This window comes from Macrotis lagotis, chromosome 7 (genome assembly GCF_037893015.1).
Source record: "Macrotis lagotis isolate mMagLag1 chromosome 7, bilby.v1.9.chrom.fasta, whole genome shotgun sequence".
Classification (NCBI taxonomy): domain Eukaryota; kingdom Metazoa; phylum Chordata; class Mammalia; order Peramelemorphia; family Peramelidae; genus Macrotis; species Macrotis lagotis.
The window spans coordinates 44,778,969-44,797,073 of NC_133664.1; the positions used below are offsets into that span (position 1 = coordinate 44,778,969).

Genomic DNA, 18,105 nt, shown 5'->3' on the forward strand with positions numbered 1-18,105 from the left:
CAAAAGAGAGAAGGCATTAGAATTAAGAGGAAAAAGAAGACTTCCTGTAAAAAACAGTATTTTAACTGGAATCTGAAGGAACCCAGGAAGCAGAGATGAGAAAGGGAAGAGCATTGCACACATGGAAGACACTCAGCCAAAGCACTTGGGAGCCAAGAGATGGAAAGTCTTATTTGTAGAACAGCTAGGAGGTCATCCTCACTGGATTAAAGAATACATGGTGGGGACAATGACTTGAAAAGACTGGAAAGGAAGACATGGGACAGGTTGGGAGAGGTTGGGAGGCAAAGGGAAGCATTGGAATTTACTGGGTAGAGAGTGACATGGTAGACTTATGCTTTAGGAAGAGGTTAATAACCACTTGTTGATCAACTGTCTAAATCTGAAACCTGAATATTTAGGTTAGATAGTCCAGGGCCTCTTTCCTTGTCGTTCTCTGAACTTTGCCCAACAGGGGTTTATGTGGCCAAGGGGGCAGTCTCTAGTTCAAACTTGCAGTATTGCACAAGGCTGAACTTTTAGACTCCCTTTAGTTTATTCCTCTTTGCAAAAAAAACTTAGTTAAGGGACCATCTTGGATTCAGAGTCTTATTGTCAGGTACGTCTTTCATTTTGAATTTTCTGCTTCCAGTTAAAGTTGATTTTAGTTCAAGTGACATTGTTCTTTTTAAGAGTCAGAATGAGGTAATAATTTAGAATACAGATGTTCCTAAGAATTTTCTACCCTAAATTTTGCCTCCTTTTTATCATTATGGCTTTGTGGAAAGAGACTTGACTTTGTGGTTAGAATATGGATGTTGGTCAAGTGACTTTACTTCCTCTGGGCCTCAGTTGTCTCATTTGTAAAATAAGGGAGATGGATCAGATGATCCATAAGCCCTAGACTCCAACCCTCAATCCCAATAATGTCAGAAAAAGGAGTTTTCTCTGTTTGCCAGTCATCTCTCTCCTTCCTTCTTCTCCTTCTTCATTTCTTTTTATAACTTTTTTTTAATGTTTTATCTTTTTTAAATTTTCTTCTGAATAAGCAACTTGAAAAATACTAAAGGAAGGAGGAAGTTAAAAATCACTCTGGTTTTGCTTTTGGGGGTGAAGGAGAAGGAAGAAAGGAAAATGGCAACATTTGAAGCCACAAGTCAGGTCAAATGAAAAAGGCATAGATGCAGTCATAGTTTTGTAGACAGGTTCAGGTCCCAACTTTACTCCTGACTTTGCTGTTGAATCATTTCAAATGTGTACAGTTCTTTATGACCCCATTTGGAGTTTTTGTAGCAGAGATCCTAGAGGGGTTTGCCATTTCCTTCTTCAGTTCATTTTATGGCTCAAGGAGTTGAGGCAAACAGGGATAAGTGATGTGCTCAGGGTCATATAGCTAGGAAGTGCTGAGATCAGATTTGAACTCAGGAGGACTCATCTTCCAGATTCCAAGTCTGGTGCTTGGTTCACCACCTCAATGCCTTGCAAACTATTGATTGTTGTAATGAGCAAGTCCATTAAGTTTGATCATCACCCCCCATGTTGCTGTTACGGTGTACAATGTTCTTCTGGTTCTGTTTGTTGTTTTAGTAAATTTTTTCCAAGCACCCTTCTAAATTTTTTTCTTATAATTGAATTATCATTTATATAATGATGAAAAACAGTTACTTGGGTCATTGTACCTTGAGGTTATATTACCTTTGTAGTGAATGTCAGTGAACGCTAGATGGCAATATCAGCCACCATGTAGTATTCATTGATTGAGCTTGGCTTTCTTGCCTATAGATATACCATACTAATAAAGTGGACCACAGAGAAAAGTTTGTCCTTTCTATTTTCATTCTTGGGAAGGAATCCACAAAGTATTTGCAAGAGACTTATGTTGAAGGTAGCATGACAAAATAGTGGGATCATGGAACTTAGGACAAAGCAAATCTGGGACCTTTACCAAGTCATCTGGGGCTCTATGCTCCAGTGACAAAGGCACTCTGGCTTTGAACTTAGAGGATCTGGATTCAGATTCTGTCTATGCTGCTTATTACTTGTTAGCCTGTGTGACCTTGGACAAATCTCTTAACCTCTCTGAGCCTCAGTTTCCTTATCCATAAAATGAGCCAATTGGATTGGTATAAACTGTAAGGTCCTTTTCAGCTCTAAAGCTAGCATCTATGATCTTTTGATTTAAAACTTCTGGGTCTCCCAGAACTTTGGGATTTCCTTTGGAAAGAACTTTGGAAGAATTGGGTTTCCCAATTTGTAAAGTTGACTTAATTTTGAATCTCCTCTTATTTCCTGTAATTCTAAGAACTCTTATGGTAAATAATAATTAATTCTTTCCCATAGGTATTGCTAGAATTCTTTTATATCATTAAATCAGAAACCTCTGATCCTATTGGGTAGAAATTCCTTCTTTTAGTAGGTATTTTAATATACCTTTAGCATATAATAAATACAGTCTTAGGTATCTGAACCTCAGAGAAGTTAAGCGATTTGTCTATGATAACACACCTAGGAAATATGAGAGCAAGGACTTGAACTCTTGTCTCCATAATGCTAGCTCTCTCACTGCTATGCTTCCTTTCCTTTTTTTGTAGATCTTATTGTGTGTACAGATGTTTCTATATATCCCTCCAATTTTCCCACTATAAGAACCCATAAATAAAATTCTATACTTTTTTTGAAGGGAAAATTCTTAAGACAAGAGTACAGGATTTGATGGAGGGACTAGATTGGAATAATTGATTTGTTCATTATCAAATAAATGGTCCCTGATGATGGTGTTTGTAACCCACCAGACACGTGTTAAGTTGTTTTTGTGTAGTGGTGACAGAATGCACAGAACCATCCCCACTGACAGATGGAAGCAACAGCTTTACCCTCATTAGCATCCATTGCCTTTTTTTCCTTGATTATAATACTGAGTGTTTAAAAAAAAATCAAGATCATTAGCGTCATGTAATTGACAGCATATTTCATCTAGGAATTAGATTGTTTCTTATCATTATTATGCTATAAGTTATCATTTTAAAATCACCAGAACCATAACTGATATGGGACAAAAGGGGCTTTGCCCTGGGGCATTGACATTTAGAGAGGTGTGCTTTACAAAGCATTTCTCTCAAAACAACTGTGTGAAGTTGTTTTATTATTGCCCTCATCTAACAGGTAAAGATCTTCAGAATCAGAAATGAGCATTTCCAGGCCTTCTGTATTCTTCCCATTGTACCATCTTTGTTGTTCAGACAATTGATTTTTACTATATATAAATGAACTGTCAGAGGTAAAAATCAGTATGATATTCTGTGAAGCAGAACTTAGCTCTGGCATGATGTTAGAAAAAAAAAATTGGCTCCCCAAATGCTTCGTTTTGGATCTTATGCTTGGTAGTTTAAAAATACCAGGAGAATCTAGTTATGCTGTCTCATCTGTAATGCTGTCAGCATGCACTTGAGTATAACTTTCTACAGTAATATTGCTGTAAGTGCCTCATCCCTGGATCACATGGTCATAATTTTAGGACTAAAAGGAATCTGAGAAGTCACTGGATTCAATCTCAGGAGAGGTTAGTTAAGTCAATAAGCATTTATTAAATATCAATTGTGTTCTTATAGTCTAGGGATACAAAGGCCAAAAAAGGGGATCCCTTCCCTCAAGGAGTATATGGTCTAATGGGGACACAATGGAAGCAGTATGCAATATGCAAAGAATTTATGTGCAAACATGAAGATAAAATGGAGATAATCACAGAGTATTAAGGAGAAGGAAAGACTTCTTATGCTAAAAACATCTGAAGTTTGGGGAGCTAGGTGGTGCAATGGATACAGCACTGGCCCTGGAGTCAGGAGGACCTGAGTTCAAATCCAGCCTCAGACACTTAATAATTATCTAGCTGTATGACCTTGGGAAGTCACTTAACCCCATTGCCTTGCCAAAAAAAAATGTTGAATTTGAACTGAGGTCTTTTTTATTCCAAATACTGTACCCTAATCCACGGAATAGAAGTCCTTCTGAAACTCTATCAAAATAATAGCAACAACAACAAATGAGAAATGAGGGACAGGGAACTCTGCTAGAGTATTTCCATCCCTCTACAATGTACCTGTTCCTCCCTGGCAATGAGGAGTACAAAAAGAGGCTTTAAGCTCAGAATCGTTTTCCTACCAACCTCTGTTAATATAATCAGAACACCACCTTCCATTGTAGCTCCATTGAGAATTATAGAATGAGCATGACAAGTCAGATCTGGTGGGGTGTTTGCATTTCTTTGTTCAGTTTAGTCTTTTATAACACTCCCATCCCACCTTCTCTCCCCTCCCTGGCTTCTTATTAAGCTTATGGAAAGATAAAGTTTGCTATTCCTCACTAAACTTGGCCAGTCATCCTGAGACACTGATCACGCCCCTGGCTTCCGATATGTTTCCTATGGGTGGATTTGTCCTTTTCTATCTTGATCCAACATAAATCAGAGGTAGATTCTACATTTTCCAGGCTTCCTTGAGTCCAGGCCTCTTAGGATTCTTTTTTCTTCCTCAGAATCTGTCAGTCATTACTCTTGTTCCCATGGCTTTCTTCTTGCTTTGGTTGGATGTATCATTGGCCCACCTAGGATCAGATTTCTAGTGTAGTTTAGACATTATCTGTTTATTTGAATGCCTCACAGCCTCTCTGCAGTCTCATATCTGTACTTTGCATCATGCATTGGATTCCCTGGATTCTGATTTTAGCAGATTTCCATCACAGGCTTGGACAACAGAACCCTGTTTCCTCAACAGAGTCTTCTCTTGTTTAAGCCTCCCTTTTTCAAACCCTTATCCATTGTCTTGGGGCTATCTGCTAATCTGACTTTCTGGGGAATAACCAGAATCCTTTTCACCCTAACATTTAGGAGTTTAGGTTTGCTTTCTAGGTAGACCTAGGTATTTCTTCAATGCCAAGATCAGACAAATTGTTTCCTTTTAAACTTGGATTCTCTCTCTCACAATTGTTCAGGTGCTTTGAAATAAAAGAAGATAGCCCTATATGGAGCAAGATAAGATACTGATTAATTCTCTGTCTCATTTCATTTTTCCTCTCCCCTTCCCCTTCCAATTTCACTGGAGGTGTTAGACATGGAGAAGAAAGACTGGGAATTTTTCTTTTTTAGCTTCCCCTTTATTGATGACTGCAAAATCTCAGAAGAGTTGCAAGAAATTGTGAAGTTAAGAGAAGAGAAAAATTTTTTGTAATCTACTCAAGCTTGAGAATTCTATTTCTTCCCCTGCTCTTTATAATTCATTTGATAATAATAGCATTTATGTAATGTTTTAAGTTTTACAGAGTGCTTTGCTTTTATTGTGTCATATCTCCCAATATGCATGGGAGATAGGGGCTGTTATTATTATCCCCATTTTATAGAGTAAAACTAAGTACAGAGTAAACCCCCAAATCCCCATTTTACAGAGTAAAACCAAGGCTGAAAGAGGTTAAGTGACTTGCCTAGGATCATACAGTTAATAAGTATCTAAGGTCAAGTTTGAACTCAGGACTCTAGCCATTGTGCCATCTCGCTGTCAGTAGTTTTAGTGTAAAGCAATGGTTGACTTGCTTGAAGGATCCGAAAGGGGGAAAAAAATCCTTACATCTGGAATGTTTACTGAATCTGGACTCTGAGGGACCCAAGTTCAAATCCAAGCTCTTCCATGAGCAGTTTCTTCATCAGGTAATTGAAGAAGATGGACTCCATGGCCTCTTTGGTCTAGTTCTAAATCTGATCATCCTATGACTAATGATCCATGATCCTCTTATATCCTCTTTTCCTCAAAAGGCTTTCTCTGGAATCATACTCTACTTCCATGAAACCTTTCCTCAAATTCACGATGTTTGTGCTTCTCAAATGTACTCCGAACTAGCTACCTCTTAGTCATTCCAACTTTGTGTTCAGTATTCAAACAATGTATCCACTAGGTATTTCAAATTCAACATCTCAACATAGACCTCATTATCTTTCCTCAAACCCTTTATACTTTTGCACTCCCCTATTAATTTTGTGTACCACTATTCTAATAAGTCACCCAAGTTTGGAATCTCCTTGTTATCATAGACTCCCTAATCTCATTCATCCCACATAACCAGCAAGTTGTCAATTTATAACTTCTTTCTTCACAACAGTCTCATAAATCCCCTCCTGTACTCTCTCACTGGTGCAACCTTAGTTTGGCCCCTGATCACTTTTTTTTTTAGGTTTTTTCCAAGGCAAATGGGGTCAAGTGGCTTGCCCAAGGCCACACAGCTAGGTAATTATTAAGTGTTTGAGACCTGATTTAAACCCAGGTACTCCTGACTCCAGGGCCGATGCTTTATCCACTGCACCACCTAGCCGCACCCCCCACCATCACTTTTTGCCTGGATTATTACATTAGCCTTCTGACTGTTTTATCTGTTTTAATTCTTTCCCTCTTTTAATCCATCTTTTACATCACTGCCAAAATGGTGTTCATTAAGTATTAGGTCTGCCTCTGTTACCCTATATTCAATAAACTCCCTCAGCACCCTATTATTACCTATAGCTTCAAATACATCTCTGATGTCATGGTCTTCTTTGAGAAGGAAGGATAAATGACAACAAAACAACTATCTAGGTTCAAATATGAAATCTATTGTTTAGAGTTCTTTACAGCTTGGTACTTTCTACTTTATCAGACTTCTGTTTTTCTTTCCTCTACATACTTTGTGAACTGGCTCATATGCTATTCCTCACTCCTGGTGTCTTTCATCTTTGAACCTTTGAAATGTTTGACCTCCATGAATGTTCAGTCCCTCATCTCAAGGTATTTCCTGATCCTTCCAGCTGGTGATACCTTCTCTTCTAAGGCTACTTTCTATCTTCCCCATATGTATCTTATGGGGCAGCTTAATGGTTCAGTGACCCTGAAGTCAGGAGAACCTGAGTTCAAATATGGCCTCAGACACTTGACACTTACTAACTGTGTGACCTTGAGCAAGTCACTTGCCTAGCATTCAGGGATATCTCCAGTCTTTCTAATTCATATCTAGCCACTGGACTCAGATGACTCAAGAGGAGAAAGTGAGACTGGTGATTTAGCACAGCATCCTTTCACTCAAATCCAATTCAGTTGCATGTCATGGTATCACCTCCCTGATGGCATGGTCTCTGAGAATGGACAAACATCATCATCATCATCATTGTGTATCATATATGTGTGTGTGTGTGTGTGTGTGTATGTATATATATAAATACACACATACATATATATGTCATTATTTACATAGTCCATGGAGCAAATTTAGAGAATCCATCCCAAATGTTCACATAGTCTCTATGTACCAGACTAGTAGCAGAGCAATCGGAGCTCTTATTGATTGGTTTGATCTGTTATACTGTAACTTTAAAGTAGTGGTGGTGTTTTGGTCTTGGAGAATGAAGGACAACAGCCAACCAACCTACCATTCAACAAATCAACCACCCAACCAACCACCCTACCAACCAACATGTTCCCTTTATTAGAAGGTTTCTAAGAAGTTGTTGAACCAGAGTACAGCTTTGCTTTTTTCCCTTTTTATATCCTGAGGGGGCTTAGCATAATGCCCATGGTGTAATTAGTGACTAAGAAATGCTTTATAGAAGTTTTGGCCTCAGTAGCTAATCCCTGAAATTTAATCCTCCTTTGTTTTAGACTGGTGACTGCCCTGGGGGAGGCTGGGAGTTAGGGTTGAGAGTTTGTTGTTTAGCAGTTAGCTCTTCTAGTCTTTGTTCTTTTATTTTTTCCTTTTTAGTTTTGTTTATTTGGTTTTTTCCTCTGAGATAACAGAATTTGGTCCCTCACTAGTTGCCCAAAACTACTCATTTTATAGAAGACAGTTCTTTCACTATTTTCTCTAAGATGGGTGTTATCTCTGACCCTGCCTTTCTTCAAAATCATTATGTCTGGCATTGCTTTTCCCCTTCTTACCTTTCACCCTGTGTTTTTTCACCATCCTACATGCTTCTTTCTCAATTCTGATATTTTCTTGAGCCTTTTTCCCTAATGACTGCTCTCTCCTTTTACCTCTTTGTTATAAGAGTATTATTTTTTTTCCCTCCCCTGCCAGTCTCTAGGTTCCTTTCTGCAAGAAGTTTTGTAAGCATGCTTAGGGATGGGCAACTAGGTGGTGCAGTGGATAGAGCACCAGTCTTGGAGTCAGGTGGACCCGAGTTCAAATCCTACCTCAGACACTTAATACTTACTTAGCTGTGTGATCTTGGACAAGTCATTTAAACCCCCATTGCCTTGCAAAAACAAAAGCAAAAACAAAAACAAAAAAAAAGACTAGGGACCTTCACCTTTCTCTTGTATCTATAAATGTCATTCAGCCATCACTGAGCTCTGCCACTCTCAATGGCAGCTTCCTCTTCCTTGTTGGTTTGGAATCTCTATAGAAAATGATGTTTCCCTGGTAACACAAGCAGAAAAGTCTTGGAAGCCCCAACCAGCTGCTGCTTAATGAGCATAAGTCTGCTGAGGAGTAGCAGATATCATAATTGGACATTAAAGTTCCCACTACTTAACAGATCTCATGTTGGATGCTGTTGCTTTTGTTAAGACTCAATTTTGGCTGAGATTCCTTGACCATGGTCTGCCACAACACCAGGCAAAGTCATGTGGATTTCTGAGTGAAAGGCATCCCACTCTCCTCTATTAAATTCAATTCAACAAATGTGTTAAGCTCCTACTGCCTAGGCATTGTGCTGAACACTGAAGATACAAAGATTATAATTCTTGTCCTCAAGGAACTTCCATTTAAGGAAGTTGGGGGGGTGGGGAGAATGAATGATAATGATGGTGTCTGACTCTTCATGACCCCATTTGAGATTTACATGGTAAAGATACTAGAGTGGTTTGCCATTTCCTTTCCCAGTTCATTTTAAGGGGAGGGGAAACTGAGTCATAGGGAAATGAAGCAACTTGCCCAGGGTCACACAGCTAGTTAGTGTATGAGGCAAGATTCAAACTCAGATTTTCTTGATGTTAAGAAAAAAATTGTCATAATACTGATGCCTGATATATATGTAGCATCCTCTGTTTTGTAAAAAATACTTTTTTTTCATTTTTACTTAAAACATCATTCAGAGATGAATACTGCAGATGGTATTATTTTAGGTGAGGAAATAGGCTCAGATAGGTGACTACTAAGTTTTAAATGACTTGACTAGTAAGTTTGGGGGTAGAATTCAAACTCTTTCAGCTCTCTCTTGACTCCACTTCTAGAATCCACTGCCCTGAATGTGTTTCTGAGCATATGTATGAATGAGTATAAGAGTGTGTGAAGGAGAAATAAGGAGAAAGAACAGTGGTCATTGAAAGGATCTGGGAAGGCTTCACAGAGGAGGTGGAACAGAACAGAGCCTTGAAGGAAAAAATAATGTATTTTGGAAGACTGAGATGGAAAAGAAACTTTTCAACCAATGGGGAGCAGGTTGTGTGAGTGTCCAGAGGCAGGGAATAGACAGTGAAGTTTGATGTCTGGTTTGGCTGAAGCATGGAGTATATAAGTTCTTGTTAGATAGTGGGGGTAATTAAATGCCAGTCTGGGGAGACTGTATTTTATCCTAGATTGTGGCAGTTGGGAGCCACAGAGGTTGGTGAGCTTGATAGTGACGTGGTCAGACTTGTATCTTAGGACGATTTTGTCAGCAGGGTCAAAGATAGATTGGAGAGAGTGGAGACTGGAAGTAGAGAAACCAATAAGGAAGTTATTTCAGTAAATCTAGGGGAGGGAAGAAGGCCTGAACTATGGTGATTGCTATAGGAATGGAGAGGAGGGGACATATAAAAAGACTCATATATATGTGTACATATATACACATATGGGGAGGAGAGAATGTGTGTGTTTGTATGTGTGTGTGTGTGTGTATGAGAGAGAGAGAGTGGTGGGGTAGGTCATGGAGATAAGGTACTTCTTAATTTGACAATACCTTTTTTTGACTGTCTTTAATCCTTCTTAGAAGCCAACTTGTATTTGATTTAGTGTATATTCCATCATAGGAGAGGATTATTGCTCTTCTAACTGAGAGGGCAATCGGAAAAGTTTTCTGGAGAAAATAGCATTTGAGCAGGGTCTTGAAGGATTGCTCACTCTTCTAGCCCAGGTTCCCTTATCTTGGCATCCCTGGTGCCTTACTTGATGCCATTTTCATTATTTCCTGAATGGAACTGCCCTTCTCTGTGAGCCAGAAGGAATAGACACAGAACTGGAAGAATAAATGTAGAGGGGAAAAAAATATATTTGGATCCTGCCTTGCTTTATGATGATACTTTATTCCTGTAGTCAACCTAATAGGTTTTGGAGAACCTAAAACCTCCCTGGCAATGATTTACACTGTAAAGGCTGACCTTCAGCATGGGGAATGTGGAAGGGGAAATCAAATCCCAACTAGGTTTTTCTTGGTGAATCTGGCACTGCTACAGAATCCTTTCATGTGACAGTATTATTAGACAAAAGAAAATCTCTCTCTCATAAACACATCCATAAAAGCTAATTTTTATGCCCCATTCACTGAATCTAACACACACACACACACACACACACACACACACACACACACACACACACGCAAATCTGACTTTTGAGCCCATTTTTGTCCCTGGGAACTCCCTCCCCATGGGGTTAGTTCTGTGTACATTTGGTGGTTTCCTGGTGACAGAGACTGGCACCGCTTAGGAAACTTTCAGCCTGGGTGATGCATTGATATGCTCCAGCTGCTCCGTCCCATCATGAGGCTAGCTTTGTTCACTTTTTAGCCAGAAAATTCCTCCTTCTGGATCCTAGTGTCTTTTGACATTTGATAGGGACTTTCTGATACTGGGAACTAGCTGAAGAGGTTGCCCTTTTAAAAAAAAATATTTAGGAAATGTATCCTTTAGAGACAAACCAGCTAAACAAATGAAACAGTTAAATGTTTCACAGAAAACATTTGGTTTGTTATTCATCCTGAGCATTCTCTTCCTACCCCTACCTTCCATCCTCCTAGTGATGGGAAGAGGTAGGGAAAGAAATAGGAGACCTCATCTGTTTTTGACTGGGAAAGCTGCCTCACAGTCTTATTTATGACTGTGAGATAACTACCAGAGTCTTAAACAAACCTTTCCAAAGTTGAACTGCTATTTTACACATCCTAATTATAATAGGCATCTCCAGCCTCTCCGGCCTCAGTTGCTTCATCTGTAAAATGAAAGTATAAGAGCAGGTAACTCAATCCCTTTCAGCTCTGGACCTATTATGATCCTATAATTCACGAGTCTCAGTTTTTGCCTTTCTTTCTTTTGCCTGGATCTCTTTCCAGGCTATGCTTCCCTCATATTTGACAAGGTATTTTGGGAGGTGATTTACATTCTAATTAAACATGTACTCTAATTAGGTTAATTCAAAGATAAAAATGCTGTTATAGTTTTTCTTCCCCTTTTAGGGATTCAGGAGTCATGTAATAGTTCATTTTATATAGAACATTTAACAAATGTCATTAAATATGTGAATGGAAGGGAGGAAAACAAAGCTGATTTTGGATGGTGTGACATGAGTTTAGACCTTTCAATTTCACCTACCTGACTATGCCAACACCCCCCATATCCTTGACCTAAAACACCCTGGACCTTGGGTCCAAAGAGGGTTGGGTTAAATGACCTCTGAGGTCTCTCTTGAATCTATGGTCCCAGGAGAACATAGGATTGTCTGTCATTGTTTCAGTTGAATTCTAGTTCCTAAAGGTGAACTTTTGCAGGTAGATAATATTTCTGTTTGTATGGGTATTCCCAGCATTTAGCACACTGCTTAGTACATATTAAAGTGCTTAAGAAATTCTCATTGTTGGTTTAATACTAACCACAACAATAATAGCTTTCATATATAATGTTTGGAGGTTTTCAAAGCCTGGACTTTATCTGACTTCATCTTCACAACTGCCCTGTGAAGTGTGATCATTGCTGTTACTGAGTCATTCCAGTGTGTTGCTATTTTCTTCTCCAGCTCATTTTGTAGGTGAGGAAACTGAGACAAATAGGGTTAAATGACTTTTTTTTTTTTGCAAGGCAATGGGGTTAAGAGGCTTGCCCAAGGCCATACAGCTAGGTGATTATTAAGTGTTAGAGGCCAGATTTGAATTTAGGTACTCCTGACTCCAAGGCCAGTGCTCTACCCACTGCACCACCTAACCGCCCCCATGGGGTTAAATGACTTTTTCAGGATCATGTATCTAGAGGTCAGATTTGAAGTCAGGAAAATGAGTCTTCCTGATTCCAGACCCAGTATTCTATTCACTGGCCACATTATTTCTATTTTGTAGACAAGAAGACAGGAATGTGAAAGAGATTAAATCACTTTTCCATGGTCACATAGCTAATAAGTGTCAGAGGCAGGATTAGAATTCAGACCTTTCTGAGTCCCAGATCCAACACTCTATCTACTAATAAAAATAACATATATAATAATATAATAACAATCTATTATAACAAATTAATATATAATATAAATCATATAAAATAATACTTTATATCATTATTAATCAATTATATAGTATATAGATGTTAAACATGCAATTTATATGTATAGATGTAATATAATGTTACTAATGAAGAATAACAGTATAATTAATAATAGCAAATAATAGCAATTAGGCATAAGGATAATTAATTTGATTTCATTAAGTATGGGGTCTTCTCAGGAAAGGAAATTCCTGCTACCGCTGAAAACTAGTACCGTCTCTGCAACTTGCACTTAATTTCCTAGGGCACTAAACAATTAGGTGACTTGGACAGGGTCACCCTTAGAGCTTTCAGAGGCAACATTCTAAATTAGATTGAAGTGAGAGGCAGCATTGCTTGTATAAGCTGGGATTGAGATCTGAAAGAAAAATGAAAATCCAGAACTACCTCCAAGGAATTTGCAACCCTTTAATGAAGACATGCCAAACCCTGTAGATCCCAACTAGGGAGAATTGGTTGGAGTAAGCCATGCTATAGTAAATCATGCAGAAGTCAAGTAGGAGGAATATTTATATCAACAAAAAACTGTAGGGATTAGGTCTGGAAAAGACCATAAAGAACATTTAGCCCAATTCTCCAAATAAGGAAGCTGAGTCTCAGAGGGATTTGATGGCTCATCCAAGGTTACACAGCTCCTTATTCCCTAAATATTAATGGGTCATTCCTGATGTCCTCAATCTTTCCTTTCAGATGTGTGCAATAGTACTGATCTTCCTGAAGTTGAAATCATCAGTCTACTGGAGGAACAACTGCCCCATTATAAGCTAAGAGCAGATACAATCTATGGTTATGACCACGACGACTGGCTCCACACTCCTCTCATTTCTCCTGATGCTAACATCGACCTAACAACCGAGCAGATTGAAGAGACGCTGAAGTATTTTAGTAAGTGGTTATTCTTTTCATGGTTGAAAATACTGTTCAATTCTGGTGTCAAAGTTGTGGTGAAAACTGACCATCCACTTTTTGATGAAATACAGGAGCATCCATAAAATATTTTAATTTTCAATTCAACAAATATAATTTTCTCTCTTTCCTTCCCCAATTTAGAAGATGGAAAAGAATAATAAAACCAGTTAAAAATATGCATAGTCAAGCAAAGTGCATTGGCCATGCTTAAAAATGCTTACCACATTCTGCATGTTGAATCTATCACTTCTTTGTCAAGAGGTGGGGTAGCATAGATAGATCATCTAGAATTAGAATTAAACATTGCATTGATCAGAATGCATAAATCTTCCAAAGTTATTTGTCTTTACATACCTTGTTCACTTCATTCTGATCAGTTCATGCAAATCTTCCCGCCTTTTTCTAAAGACATCTCCTTTTATCATTTCTTATTATACCATAGCATTCCATCATATTCAGCCCTTCCCCAATCAATGGGCACCATCTGAGTTTCCAATTCTATGCCATTATAAAAAGAACTGCTATAAATATTTTTGTACATATGGGTCCTTTCTTCTTTGATCTCTTTAGGGTCTTAACCAGGTAAGGGGAATAAAGGGCATGCAAAATATAGTGACTCTTGGGACAGTGTTGCTTTCCAGAGTATATGTACTAATTTAACATGATCTCTTTTTTCATCTATGATAAAACTTTAAAAAAAACTGTGTTATAGGATTAAATTACTTAATCAAAAGTATTTAAGTACCTTCTATGTGTCATGAAATGGAAATACAAATAGGCTAAATGTTATTCATTATGTTAAACCTTTCCCAATTATATTTTACTTTAGATGTGGGGGCATTTAGGAGTATTGTAGTTCTCTTGTTTGACATGTATATAGGGCAGCTAGCTATCGCAGTGAATAGAAAGCCAGTCCTGGAGTCAGGTAGACTCTTTTTGAGTTCAAATTGGCTTTAGATACTAGCTGCATGACCCTGAGCAACTCTGTTTGCCTTAGTTTCCTCACCTACAGGTGAGGAAAAATGAGCTGGAGAAAGAAATGGCCAATCACTCCAGTATTTCTGCCAAGGAAACCCCAAATGGGGTCATGTAGAGTCAGGCACAACTGAAAAATGACTTAACTGGGGAACTCTATATTTTGATTTTATATTTTAAGTGTCAGAGATGGTATCTGAACCGAAGTCTCTCACAGCACTAGATCTACTATGTCAAGATGCCCTCTTAATTCTCAGTATTAATATTATCATACTTTAAAACAATTATTATACATGGCATGATAGTAGATTGAGGAGCCAGACTGGGAATCAGGAAAGTTTAGGATCAGGGAGTAATCCTGAACAGGTCATCTTCTTTATTTTTAATTGAAATTTATTTTTCTAATTAAATGCAAAAGTAGTTTTTCAACATCATCCATTTGCACATTGTTCTACCATCCTCCCTTCCCTCCCCTCTCCCTTGGCAGTGAATATTCTGGTAAAATTTGGACATGTACAATCGAGTTTAACATAATTCCATATTCATCATGTTGTCAAAAAGGAATTAGAACTAAAGATAAAGGGAGGAAAAACCATGAGAAAGAAAGGAAAACCATAAAAGAAGTTTTAAAAAATTGAAATAGTGTGTGTTGTTCTCCATTCAGACTACATATATTTTTCTCTGGATGTGGATGGCACTATCCTAGCATCATCTATTTTTTTCCCTAATGACAAGTATTCTTTTTTTTATTAAAGATTTTATTTGAGTTTTACAATTTTCCCCCCAATCTTACTCCCCCCCCCCACAAAAGCAATATGTCAGTCTTTACTTTGTTTCCATGTTGTACATTGATCCAAATTGAGTGTGATGAGAGAGAAATCGTATCCTTAAGGAGGAAACAAAAAATCTTAGCCATAACAAGATCAGACAATAAGATATCAGTTTTTTTCCTAAATTAAAGGGAATACTCCTTGAACTTTGTTCAAACTCCATGGATCTTTATCTGGATACAGATGGTATTCTCCATTGCAGACAGCCCAAAAATTGTTCCTGATTGTTGCACTGATGGAATGAGAGAGTCCATCAAGGTTGAACATCACCCCCATGTTGCTGTTAGGGTGTACAGTGTTTTTCTGGTTCTACTCATCTCACTCAGCATCAGTTCATGCAAATCCTTCCAGGCTTCCCTGAATTCCCATCCCTCCTGGTTTCTAATAGAACAATAGTGTTCCATGACATACATATACCAGTTTGCTAAGCCATTCCCCAATTGAAGGACATTTATTTGATTTCCAATTCTTTGCCACCACAAACAGGGCTGCTATGAATATTTTTGTACAAGTGATTTTTTTTTACCCTTTTTCATCATCTCTTCAGGGTATAGACCCAGTAGTGGTACACCCTTTGGTTGTAGTTCCAAATTTCTCTCCAGAAAGGTTGAATGAGTTCACAGCTCCACCAAAAGTGTAATAGTGCCCCAGATTTCCCACAACCCTTCCAACAATGATCATTATCCTTTCTGATCATATTGGCCAGTCTGAGAGGTGTGAGGTGGTACCTCAGAGAAGCTTTAATTTGCATTTCTCTAATAATTAATGATTTAGAGCAATTTTTCATATGGCTATGGATTGCTTTGATCTCCTCATCTGTAAATTGCCTTTGCATATCCTTTGACCATTTGTCAATTGGGGAATGGCTTTTTTTTAAAATATGACTCAGTTCTCTGTATATTTTAGAAATGAGTCCTTTGTCAGAATCATTAGTTGTAAAGATTGTTTCCCAGTTTACTACATTTCTTTTGATCTTGGTTACATTGGTTTTATCTGTGCAAAAGCTTTTTAATTTAATGTAATCAAAATCATCTAGTTTGCTTTTGGTGATGTTCTCCATCTCTTCCTTAGTCATAAACTCCTCCCCTTTCCGTAGATCTGACAGGTCAACTAGTCCTTGATCTTCTAATTTGCTTATGATATTTTTTTTTATGTCTAAACCCTGTAACCATTTAGATTTTATCTTGGTAAAGGATGTGAGGTGTTGGTCTAATCTAAGTTTCTTCCATATTAACTTCCAATTTTCCCAGCACTTTTTATCCAAGAGGGAGTTTTTATCCCAATAGCTGGACTCTGGGTTTATCAAACAGCAGATTACTATAATCATTTCCTGCTAATGCACCTGGTCTATTCCACTGGTCCACCACTCTATTTCTTAGCCAATACCAAACAGTTTTGATGACTGATGCTTTATAATATAATTTTTGGATCAGGTAGGGCTAAGCCCCCTTTTTTTGTACTTTTTTGATTAAATTCTGGAAATTCTTGACTTTTTATTTCTCCGTATGAATTTACTTACAACTTTTTCTAACTCATTAAAGGAATTTTTTGGAATTTTGATTGGCAGGGCACTAAATAGGTAGTTTAGTTTTGGTAGAATTGTCATTTTTATTATATTAGCTTGACCTATCCATAAGCAGTTGATATTTGCCCAGTTATTTAAATCTGATTTAATTTGCATGAGAAGTGTTTTATAATTGTTTTCAGAAAGTTTCTGAGTCTGTCTTGGCAAATAGACTCCCAGGTATTTTATATTGTCTGAGGTTTCTTTGAATGGAATTTCTCTTTCTAGCTCTTCCTGCTGTATCTTGCTAGACATATATAAAAAAGTTGAGGATTTATGAGGGTTTGTTTTATGTCCTGCAACTTTGCTAAAATTGCTAATTGTTTCCAGTAGTTTTTTTGGATGATTTCTTGGTATTCTCCAGGTAGAGCATCATGCCATCTGCAAAGAGTGAGAGTTTTGTCTCTTCCTTCCCAATTCTAATTCCTTCAATTTCTTTTTCTTCTCTAATTGCTGAAGCTAACATTTCTAATATGGTATTGAATAGCAGTGGTGATAATGGGCACCCTTGTTTCACCCCTGATCTTATTGGGAATGCCAACAAGCATATAATGCTTGTTGATGGTTTCCGGTAGATACTGTTTATTATTCTAAGGAACAATCCATTTATTCCTACCTCTCTAGTGTTTTTAGAAGGAATGGGTACTGTATTTTGTCAAAAGCTTTTTCACCTTCTATTGATATAATCATATGATTGCTGATAGGTTTGTTATTGATATAATTAATTGTACTAACAGTTTTCTAATATTGAACCAACCCTGCATTCCTGGGATGAATCCTACTTGATCAAAATGTATTATCCTGGTGATAACTTGTTGTAATCCAATTGCTAAGATTTTATTTAAGATTTTTGCATCTATATTCATCAGGGAGATAGGTTTATAATTTTCTTCCTCTGTTTTAACTCTTCCTGATTTAGGTATCAGCACCATATTGGTTTCATAGAAAGAGTTAGGCAGAGTTCCATCTTCCCCTATTTTTCTAAAGAGTTTATATAGAATTGGAACCAATTGTTCCTTAAATGTTTAGTACAATTCACTTTTGAATCCATCAGGCCCTGGAGATTTTTTCTTAGGGAGTTAAGTGATGGCTTGTTGAATTTCTTTTTCTTTGATAGGGTTGGTTAGGTATTTAATCTCCTCTTCATTTAACCTGGGCAACTTATATTTTTGTAAATATTCATCCATTTCACTTAGATTATCAAATTTATTGGCATAGAATTGGGCAAAATAATTTTGAATTATTACTTTAATTTCCTCCTCATTGGTGGTGAGTTCACCCTTTTCATTTATGATACTAGCAATTTGATTTTTCTTCTTTATTTTTTTTTTTCTTT

General features: G+C 37.6%; 1 protein-coding gene across 4 annotated transcripts in view; it reads left to right on the top strand.

Annotated features, from left to right (window-relative positions):
- TRAK1 (trafficking kinesin protein 1) overlaps window positions 1–18,105 on the top strand; it is a 170,385-nt gene that overhangs the window by 23,768 nt on the left and 128,512 nt on the right. For all 4 annotated transcript variants that reach the window (XM_074195888.1, XM_074195884.1, XM_074195885.1 and 1 more), the window contains exon 2: window positions 13,182–13,376. In XM_074195888.1, coding sequence (XP_074051989.1) covers window positions 13,182–13,376 — 195 coding nt within the window. The remainder of the gene's footprint in view (window positions 1–13,181; window positions 13,377–18,105) is intronic.